Source organism: Puma concolor, chromosome F2, assembly GCF_028749965.1.
Source record: "Puma concolor isolate L17-30 chromosome F2, mPumCon1.1.hap2, whole genome shotgun sequence".
Taxonomy (NCBI): Eukaryota; Metazoa; Chordata; class Mammalia; order Carnivora; family Felidae; genus Puma; species Puma concolor.
Window position 1 is genome coordinate 34,718,177 of NC_141684.1, and position 11,172 is coordinate 34,729,348.

General features: G+C 43.3%; 1 protein-coding gene across 2 annotated transcripts in view; it reads right to left on the reverse strand.

Annotated features, from left to right (window-relative positions):
- Positions 1 to 5,838, reverse strand: part of FZD6 (frizzled class receptor 6) — a 43,927-nt gene extending 38,089 nt beyond the window's left edge. The window contains exons 1-2 of one of the 2 annotated variants that reach the window (XM_086695725.1): positions 5,682 to 5,838; positions 4,341 to 4,646 (exon numbers count right to left, since the gene is read on the reverse strand). In XM_086695725.1, the coding sequence (XP_086551851.1) occupies positions 4,341 to 4,517 (177 nt within the window). In that variant the 5' untranslated portion in view covers positions 4,518 to 4,646; positions 5,682 to 5,838. The remainder of the gene's footprint in view (positions 1 to 4,340; positions 4,647 to 5,681) is intronic. The other variant, XM_086695726.1, reaches the window with a different exon arrangement.
- Between the last annotated feature and the right edge of the window lie 5,334 nt (positions 5,839 to 11,172).

Below are 11,172 nucleotides of genomic sequence, written 5' to 3' on the forward strand. Positions count from 1 at the left end.
CAAGAACACTTTCAAATACCTTAAACCAGGTTCAGCAAACTACAGGCTGTGGGCCAAAACCAGTCCACTGCCTGTTTTTGTAAATAGTTTCACTGAAGCACATCCACATTCATTTGTTTACATATTGTTTATGGCTGCTTTTTTTTTCCTGCAATTGCAGAGTTGAATAGCTGTGACAGAGTCTGTATGGTTTGCAAAGCCAAAAATATTTATTATTTTACAAGTTTGCACTCCTTGCTCTAAACCAATGGGTCTCAAATTTTAACATGCATAAGAAACACAGTTTCCTGGGCTCCCTCTTCACAGATCATGGTTCACTGGGTGAGATGGGGTCCATGAACTGCATTTCTAACAAGCTCACAAGCTGCTGGTCTATGAAGTGAACTTTGAGAACCACTGCTCTAAACCCATCTCATATAATCACAGATGAGCACTGATAGCAGATACTACGAATTCTATAAAACAGGACAGCCCTCAAACAAAATGAAAACTAAGAGAAGATAGATCATTTGACATAAGGAATTCTTGGCGGCTAAGAAGACACAACTGGTTGCCATAATCAGCTGATAATTCTTCAGCCCCTCATCCTAACATTAATTCATATGGAACACAGGAAATTCAACAGGGACCAGCAATAATCGAAGACAGTTGTGTTGGAGGTATAAAACCCAATCTGTTCTTTAAAGAAGCTGTAGGGGCGCCTGGGTGGCGCAGTCGGTTAAGCGTCCGACTTCAGCCAGGTCACGATCTCGCGGTCCGTGAGTTCGAGCCCCGCGTCGGGCTCTGGGCTGATGGCTCAGAGCCTGGAGCCTGTTTCTGATTCTGTGTCTCCCTCTCTCTCTGCCCCTCCCCCGTTCATGCTCTGTCTCTCTCTGTCCCAAAAAAATAAGTAAAACGTTAAAAAAAAATTTTAATAAAAAATAAAGAAGCTGTAAAATGCCTTTTTTTTAGTAAAAGCTGAGCTATATGCAGTTATAATTTAGTATTTGACTGAATTGTAATACAGTGTTTTTGTTTTGTTTACAGTACAATGTTTGAAAAAAATCTGTTACATATGATTTATAATACAGTGGGCCAATCAAAAGATGAGTTCTTGCACTCCATACAAATAAATATAAATGGTTAAAAATGAAATTCTTTAAATAAATCCTAAGAAACATGTGTCATGCTAAAATGGGAAATATTAGAGGAAACAGAGGATGTCAACTGATACATTTTATCAGAACTAAGCTCAGGTAGAACCAAAGTGGGTGATATGAAACCACCTAAAAATATCAGAATTTCTTTCACCTGGACACTGCAGACGACAGAGGTGGAAGGTAAAAATTTGTAGGTAAAATTCTCTTTGTTGATTTTTTAGAGCAGGAAACACCACCTTTTTACTTACTCAGCTTTTACTGTGTATCTATCATGCTCTGAGGCACTGTACCAGGCATTAGGGGAAAAAATGAATAAATACCATCCCTACTCTCAACACTTGCAATCTAGTGAGAACCACACATATAACTACAATACAGCGTAGTTAAGTATTTAAGAACCATTGTATATTAAGTACTATCAGAGTGTAGAAAGTAAGCAGATTACATATGCTTGGGAGAAAGATGAAAGAAGGCTTCACTGAGCACAGAGTTACTGCTTTAACTGAGACCTGCAGAAACTGAGCAGGTGAAGGATAGGTAGAGAGCCTGGGAAGCAACCAATACAATGTGTGCAAAGGTAGAGAAGTGAGAGGGAGTAATGTGGATGTGAGTTCTACAAACAGGTCAGTTTGGCTGATGGAGATCATGTAATATGAGAAGGGACAAGACAGGAAGCTGGACAGGAGAGCAGGGTCACATATGAAGAGCCTTGCATACTACGCTAGAGTCAGGTCTTTATTCTTCCAGCTTTAAGGAAATGGTGAAGAATTTTAACCCCAAAGTGGACTATGGATATACGTTTTATTTTATGTTTAAGTTTATTTATTTATTTTGAGAGACAGAGAGTGAGCAGGTCAGAGGCAGAGAGAGAAGGAGACAGAGAGAATCCCAAACAGGCTCCACACTGTCAGCACAGAGCCCCAGGCAGGGCTCAAACTCACAAACTGTGAGATCACGACCGGAGCCAAAGTCCAACGTTCAACCTGACTCAGCCACCTGGATATGTGTTTTATAATAAAATCACTTTGACGACACCAGGGGGGAAGAGACTGGTGAAAACTGAGACTTTGTATTCATGGCACAGATAGGAAGGAGAAAGGGAGGTAGGTCTGGTCTGAATAGCAGTTTAAGAAAAACACCAAAATTCCCAGTTTAATTTTTATAGAAATTAAGTTTGCGAAGCAGCAGCAAAGACTAATATTAATACATCACATTCTGAATGTTAGGGCATATTGTCTTTTTTTATCCAATAAGGTCAAAGGCTAAAAAAACATCTAAAGATGACATTAGGGCTCAGAGCCTGGAGACTGCTTCCAATTCTGGGTTTCCCTCTCTCTCTGCCCCTCCCCCACTCATGCTCGCTCGCGCTCTCTCTCTCTCTCTTTCTGTCAAAAATAAATAAACATTAAAGATGACATTACGGGAGCCGCTGGGTGGCTCAGTCTGTTGAGCATCCAACTTCAGCTCAGGTTATGATCTCAGAGTTGGTGGGTTCGAGTCCCACGTTGGGCTCTGTGCTGACAGCTCCGAGCCTGGAGACTGCTTCAGATTCTGTGTCTCCCTCTCTCTCTGCCCTTCCCCTGCTCACACTCTGTCAATCTCTCAAAATGAAATAAACATTAAAAAAAAAAAGACATTATGGTCCATGTTGACAGAGAAGACTGTCAGATTATAGGCTTAGACTTTGGACAAATCCTAACTTCTCTGAGCTTCAGTTTCTTCAACCTATATGATGCAGGGTTCAGGGGTTCTTAACCATAATTGGTTTCTTTTGTAATGTTACTCATTTTATTTATATATATTTCTTAATTTTTTGTGGGGGCACCTGGGTGGCTTAGTCAGTTGAGCGGCCAACGACTTTGGCTCAGGTCATGATCTTGTGGTTCCTGAGCTGGAGCCCAGCATTGGGCTCTGAGCTAACAGCTCAGAGCCTGGAGCCTGACTGGGATTCTGTGTCTGTCTGTCTGTCTGTCTGTCTCTCTCTCTGCCCCTCCCCCGCTTATGCTCTCTCTCAAAAATAAATATTTTAAAAATATTTAAGAACTTGGTAAGGCATGAGCTATAAAACATATCAGAGAAAACATGAATTATATAATTACTCTTTGAAGGTACTCCTACTACATACTTTATTTTAATCAGATTGAACTATCAAAATGGTTCTGATTAATCAATGAAACGATCACTGCATCATCTGTTCAGTGTTCAAAAGGATATTCTGCATTGGTTTGAAAAACCACTGAAAGATTACCATAAGGTAATTTGTAAATCCTTTTAAAGTACATCTACTTAGCTTTAAAAGCTCTGTTATTTTAGATCTGAATCTACAATGAGGTAGTCGAAACCCTATTCAACGAAACAACAATGGAAGACTTGAATGTGCAAAAACAAAACTAATCGATTTTATAGTGTCTATATTAAAACTGTAAGGGTTTCATTTCTTAGCAACATTCTAAAGGGATGTTCTTTCAGGAGACTTATCAACCTAACAGATCTGTATGGGAGGGCAGGTTCCTGTCTCTACAGGTAACTCTCTTCCCACACTTCCCTAGCAATCTGCATATCTCTAAACCAGGGGCAGGTAACTAAGGCACCTAAGGCAATCTTAAGTGTCACTTGCCTCTCCCCAGACTTGTGGTTTCTTTTAACTGGTATCTTACAAAGAATACTTAAGTGTTCGGCTGGAAAAAAAAAAAAAAAAGGTCACTTTTCAGCAAAACACTATCTACAGCCCCCAAATCTTCCAGCAACTGATTTACCACAGAAAAACTGTGCCAAGTGAACATTAACAACTACTTACGACAAGGTATGTATGTAGTTCAGGCACTTTTAGTCCAGGCAATATAGATAATATGTTCAATTAATTAGGAAAAACTCAGAATTCACATTTCTAGAGGAACTACCATAAGTGACTCAGGAAAGCAAAATATTTGCCAGGTGCAAGGTACTTCAAAATCATAACTACATTTCATGTAAAAGAAACCCTATCTTAAGCAAATCCACTATCAAAGGCCACAAATCTACACAAAATTTAAGTTAGCAGGAGGAATTAATTTTCAAAAGGATGCATTCAAAATATGACTTGTGCACAATTTGAAGAAATCCCTTACGGTGTTTAAAAAAAAAAAAAAAAGTCAACATTTATAGTTTATTCCAGAGCAGAGCGTAAACTATTTCTCTATAAATATATGAAGAAATACTCACCTCCATTTTCACAGCAGCTGTACTCTGGTCATAATGACCCATTAAATTAGGGAAAAATGTCATGTTGTAGGCCATTTTCATACATCTGGGAACAGTAATTGGTTCACAGGTGAAAAGACTGTGTCCTCGTATGAAGGGTAGAAAAATACACGTCCACAAAAATGGAAACATTTCCATTTTCTTCAAATTCCTGGTTTTACCACATGGCTCGGATTAATCTTTCTTTTCATTCTCTGATTTCCATCCGAAAATAAAATGTTCAAATTCCTCTTTCGTTATTTTACCATTTTGAAGGAAGTTCTTTTCCTGAAAATGAGTTCTGGGTCAATTACTGTAAAAACAACCGAGGGAGTGTATCTGCAACATTTGTCATAAACTCAAATAGGGACATTAAAGTGCAGAGTTAAGATTTTGACCCTGGATAACTAACACTGGAAAAATGACGGAAAATTCGGTCCTTTGGAGACACCTTCCACCTGCTTTGGCACAGAATATGTAATTTGTTGAGCAAGTCTCATCTCTAGGGAACTGATGATAGAACATTTACGCTGTCTAGAACACCCGGTAAAGGGGGGGGGGGGGCAGAGGATGAGTGAGATGGAGGGAAAAAAAAGTCATGCTGGGGTTGGGAATAAGTTAAACGTATTAATAAAATCGTGAAATCTAAGGCCCCTGTTGGATATCTTACTCCGCACAGGAAAATTCTGTCCCAGGGTAATTTCTTAAGATCTGATGAATTCTTAAACTTCTTTAAGGACTCCAAAGAGCCAGTTTTTGTGGCGGTCTCTGGGGGAATCTGCTTTTCTGTTTTTCAAAAGGCCAACGAGGGGGAGACGTCTAGGATTCCTCCCGGAGGAGCGAAATTCGTTCTCCCGGGCAGGGGCGAGCGAAAGGGAAAAGGAGCCAAGCCGGACCGGGAGGGCCACGGAGTGTCTGGGCCCTGAATCGCGAATAACCGCACGCCCGGCCCAACACCCCCGTCCGCCCCCTCCCCGGGTGCCCAGGCTTCCAGCGCCGGGCAGACTAACTCGCCCCACACCCCTGCACCTGCCCCAGGCCTAGAGCCGGGCAGCAGCGTCCTGGCCCCGCTCGGTAGCGCGGGGACCCGGCGGCGCCCTTCAGGAACTGGCCCCAACTCGTGCGGAAACTCTGGCCCGAGCGGCCTGTCCCGCCGCCGCCTGCCCCGCACCTGTGGCTCCCAGCCCGCCGCGCGCGTCCCCGAGGCCCGCCTCGCTCTCCCCGGGACCCACTCGGCCCCGGCTCCCCGTCCGGCCGGCCCGAGGAACCTCAGCTCGGCCGGCGGTCGGAGGCAGCCCTCCCTCCAGTCCTCGTCCAGCCTACCGTCCGCGCACCGCGACCTGAGACGGCTCCGGGAAGCGTCCGGAACTCCAGCTGCCTCCGGAGCGGCACCGGGAGCGAGAGCTGAGCGATCCCGCGAGACTGCGCGGTCAGGTCGGGCGGGCAGGTCTGGGCTCGCGGTGGTGGTGGCGGCGGCGGCGGCGGCGGCGGCTGCTGCGGCGGACCTGGCCCTCCGCCCGACCCCGCCTGCCCTGCGGGCCCGGGAGGCGCCCCAGTGACCGGTGTCGGGCTGCGGGTCCCGCTGTGCGGCCGGCAAGTCCCCTCCACCTTGCCCCCTGTTCCGGTACCCGCAGCACACGACTATTCCTCGGGTCCAGAGGGGTTCAGCCTAGAAGGGTTTTTTGAAGCTCTTGGTGATCCCCTAAATAAAGCTTCCTTTACGAGAACCCACTGCATTAAGAGTTTCAGGACACAAGATTTCTCAAAGGGGGCTGATGTGCTCTGTAAAAGGCGAAAGATGTATACGATCTGAAGAGAAACCAGAGTATACTGATGTGCTCTGTAAGGTCAATTGTCCAAGGGACCTTGGAAAGTGGGTAACTTCCTGGATAACTGTCCTTAAAAAAAAAAAAAAGTATTCATTCTGAGGTACAGGTGGCAATGGGATTTCAGCCTTGGCAGGTGCCACAGTTTTACTGACGCAAAACCGTAATAGAACGTTGAACCACTTTAAAAGTCAACCTAGGGGCACCTGGGTGGCTCAGTCGGTTGAGCGGCCGACTTCCGCTCAGGTCATGATCTCACGGTCTGTGAGTTCAAGCCCCGCGTCGGGCTCTGTGCTGACAGCTCAGAGCCTGGAGCCTGTTTCAGATTCTGTGTCTCCCTCTCTCTCTGCCCCTCCCCCGTTCATGCTCTGTCTCTCTCTGTCTCAAAAATAAATAAATGTTAAAAATTAAAAAAAAAAAAAGTCAGCCTAGTTTTTAGTACCAACTATGCCACACTCTCATGTGCTTCACCTCTTCATCTCTCCCTTCTTCCGAAGACCTAACAAGCTGGGTTTTTGGTTGTTTTTGTTTGTTTGTTTGTTTTTACCATCTCCATAGTTGTGTCTTTTCTAGAGTGGCATGTAGTTGGAATTGTACAATACGTAGCCTTTTCAAATTGGCCTCTTTCACTTAGTAAGATTCTTCAACTCTTCTCACGGCTTGATAGCTCATTTCTTACTAGTGCTGAGTAAATTTGCCATTGTCTGGACGTACCACGATTCACCTACTGGAAGGAGGTCTTGGTGGATTCCAAGTTTTGGCAATTGTGAATAAAGATGCTATAAACCCCAGTTGTATTCAGGTTTTTGTGTCAATGTTAAGTTTTTAACTCTTGTGGGAAAATACCAAGGAGCCCAACTGCTGAATCATAAGGTAAGAGTATGTTGAGTTTTATAAGAAACTGTCAAACTGTCTTCCAGAGTGTCTATTCCATCTTGCATCACCCCTAGCGAAGTTTGACAGTTCCTGTTGCTCCATATCCTCCACAGCATTTGGTGTTGTCAGTGTTCCAGATCTTGGCCATTCTAATAGGATCAGAGTGGTATCTCATTGTTGTCTCGATCTGCACTTCCCTGATGACATATGATGTGAACATCTCTTCATGCACTTGTTTGTCGTCTGTGTATCTTCTTTGATGAGGTTTCTGTTCAGGTCTTTGTCCTGTTTTTTTTTAATTGAGTTGTCTGTTTTCTTATGGTTGGCTTTTAAGAGTCCTTTGTATATTTTGGATAACAATCCTTCATCAGATACATCTTCTGCAAATATTTTCTCCCAGTCTGTGGCTTATCTTCTAATTCTGTAGACACCACCTTTTGCAGAGCAGAAGGTTTTGATTTTAATGAAGTCCAGCTTATCAATTATTTCTTTCATGGATCGTGCCTGTGGTGTACAGAAAAAGTCATCACCAAACCCAAGGGCTTCCAGATTTTCTCCTATGTTATCTTCTAGGAGCGTTATAGCTTTGTGTTTTACGTTTAGGTCTATATCCATTTGGAATTAATTTTTGTGAAGATTTTGTGTAAGATTTGTGACCAGATTCATTGTTTCCCAGGTGGATGTCCAGTTGCCCCCGCACTGTTCATTGAAAAGGTGATCTTTGACTCTTAAAAACTGAGAACAAACCGGGGTTGATGGGGGGGGTGGTAGGGAGGGGAGGGTGGGTGATGGGTATTGAGGAGGGCACCTTTTGGGATGAGCACTGGGTGTTGTATGGAAACCAATCTGACCATAACCTTCATATACTGAAAAAAAAAAAAAAAGAAAGAAAGAAAAGGTGATCTTTGCGGGCACCTGGGTGGCTCAGCTGGTTAAGCATCCAACTTTTGGTTTTGGTTCAGGTCATGATCTCACAGTTCATAAGATTGAGCCCTGCATCAGGCTTCACGCTGACAGCTTGGAGCCTGCTTGTGATTGTCTCTCCCCATCTCTCTCTGCCCCCTCCCCTGCTCATGCTCTCTTTCTCTGTCTCTCAAAATAAATAAATAAAACATAAAAAAATAAAAGATGATCTTTGCTCCAGGTGTTGTCTTTGCTCCTTTGTCAAAAATGAGTTGCTATTTCTGGACTCTCTATTTCTGTTCATAACGAACAAAGCTGGACCAGGAGGGTAACAGAATGTCTAGAGGAGAAAGGCTGTGGGCCCTGAATCACATATAACTGTACCCTCCAACACACACACACACACACACACACACACACACACACTCTATCCAGGCTTCCAGCACTGGGCAGGGTAACTCACCCCATACCCCAGCACCTGTCCTTGTGTTGAGCATGTCTATTGGTACCATTCTTCCAACAGCATTTGCTCACTTCATGTCTCTGTCATATTTCGGTAATTCTTGAACTCTTTCAAAGTTTTTCATTATTGTGGGGCGCCTGGGTGGCGCAGTCGGTTAAGCGTCCGACTTCAGCCGGGTCACGATCTCGCAGTCCGTGAGTTCGAGCCCCGCGTCAGGCTCTGGGCTGATGGCTCAGAGCCTGGAGCCTGTTTCCGATTCTGTGTCTCCCTCTCTCTCTGCCCCTCCCCCGTTCATGCTCTGTCTCTCTCTGTCCCAAAAATAAATAAACGTTGAAAAAAAAAAAATTTAAAAAATAAAAAAAAAAGTTTTTCATTATTATTATAATATTTGTTACAGTGAAATGTGATCAGTGATTATGATTCACTGAAAGTTCAGACCATGGTTAGCATTTTTTAGCAGTATTTTTTAATCAGGGTATGTACATTGTTTCCTCAGACCATGCTATTGCACACTTACTAGACTACAGCATAGTATAAACATGACTTTTATATTCACGAGGAAGCCAAAAAAATTGATTTGACTTGCATTAGTGCAACGTATGCCTGATTGCAGTGGTCTGAAACCAAACCCATAATATCTCTGAGGTATGCTGGCATCTGCTTACATTACCAATCTGGTTTTGCATGCTATCTACTTATTCCTTTAGAGCCCTTAGCATATTAATCACACTTATTTTAAATTCCTAGTCTGACAATTCCATCATTTCTGTATATCTGAGTCTGGTTCTGGGGCTTGCTGTTTCTTCGGACTAAGTTTTTTTTTGCATTATAGTATGCCCTGTAACTTTTTGTGGAAAGCCAGACATGATGTACTAGAAAAAAGGAACTGCAGTAAATAAGGCTTTAGTGATGTGCTATAAGGTAGAGGTGAAGTGGGGAAGCATTGTATAGACCTATGATCACGTCTCAGTCTTTTTTTTTTTTTTTTCAACGTTTATTTATTTTTGGGACAGAGAGAGACAGAGCATGAACGGGGGAGGGGCAGAGAGAGAGGGAGACACAGAATCGGAAACAGGCTCCAGGCTCTGAGCCATCAGCCCAGAGCCCGACGCGGGGCTCGAACTCACGGACCGCGAGATCGTGACCTGGCTGAAGTCGGACGCTTAACCGACTGCGCCACCCAGGCGCCCCACGTCTCAGTCTTTTAGGGGACCTGTGAAATTTACAATTGCTTATCAGATTATATATACTCCCCTCAGGTGGGACAACATTGCCAGAGTGGGCTGAGTATGGGTGAGTGTTTTTCTTCCCCCAGGTCAGTTAGGCTCTGATAAAATCCCAATAAGTTAGGTGTTGGCAAAATAATTTCTCAAGAGGTTAGATCCTATTAAGATGAACAGGATGTTCAGGCAAATTTCAATATGGTTTCTTTCCTCCTTCCCCTGCCAGACACGAGGGGATTTTTCTCCAATAGTCATTGTCAGAACCTGGTAGAGCTTCAGGAAGTGAAACTGACAAGTGTGGGGTCCCCCAAAGACTGGGCCCCAGTGGCACGTTTAACTCTCAGACTTGTCCACACTCAGTCTCCAGCAATTCATCAATTATAGTTTGGGTTTTCCTATCCCCTACCCGTTACCCTGGAAAGGTACAAAAACCCTGGGAGGTTTTTGCTCACGGGTTTCTACTCTGGCAAGTTATTATTCTCTGTATCTGCCTGTCTTCTAATTTGGGGAGCAGCTGTTTGCTTTATGTCCTCAATTCTCGGACAGATCTAAGAAGAGTTGTTGATTTTCAGTTTATTCAGCTTTTTATTTGTTAGGATGGAGTGATGGTTTCTAAGTTATTTACATGCCAGACCAGAAACTCCCAATTCTTCATTTTCTGAAATAAGTATTGCTTTAAGAATTTGATCACTATTTCAGTTGCTACTGCTTTAGCAGAACAAAATTTCTCTGAAGTAAAATTAAGTTCAAAAGTTCCAAGAGCTATGTGCCTGGGTGGCTCAGTCGGTTAAGCATCTGACTTCAACTTAGGTCATGATCTTGTGGTTCATGGGTTCGAGTCCCATGTCAGGCTCTCAGAGCCTGGAGCCTGCTTCGGATTCTGTGTTTCCCTCTTTCTCTCTGCCCCTCTCCTGCTTGTGCCCTGTCTCTCTCTCTCTGTCTCTCAAAAATAAATAAATGTTAAAAAGTTCCAAGAGCTACAGTAACTCAAGAAAGTTATGTAATTCAGCATTATTGTTAACAAAACACTGATTGTAAATACAATACAATACAATCTTGATTATAATAACAAAATTAAGTGATTCTGCTAAGATGAAAAGAAGAAAATAAATTTTATGGAGTAAATATATCATTTGTAAACTGTGTTAAGTTTTTATTTTATTGCTTACCTAAACATCTTTGGCCCATCACCAGGCTAAGCATAGGCACACAGTTAAATTTCTTCATTCTGGTAATTTGCCTATACTCATTAAAATATAGCTGTATGCATTAAAAAAAATTATTTTATGATAAAGATAGGGGGCAGAATATATTTTATTTAACAGTTTATTAGCTTGATTTATGGCTTTTAAGTATGTAGACATATAATAGGGTGTCCTCCTTGGTACTTTTGCCTGGAGCAGGCCAGGTAATGTGGGTAGACCTGCTCGTGACCTTTGACCTGATGCCCTGGCCTTAGGAGCTGAGGGAGCAAACAGCAGGAGGAGGACCCCAGCTGGAGGAGTCTGGGTGAGCAGAGGCAG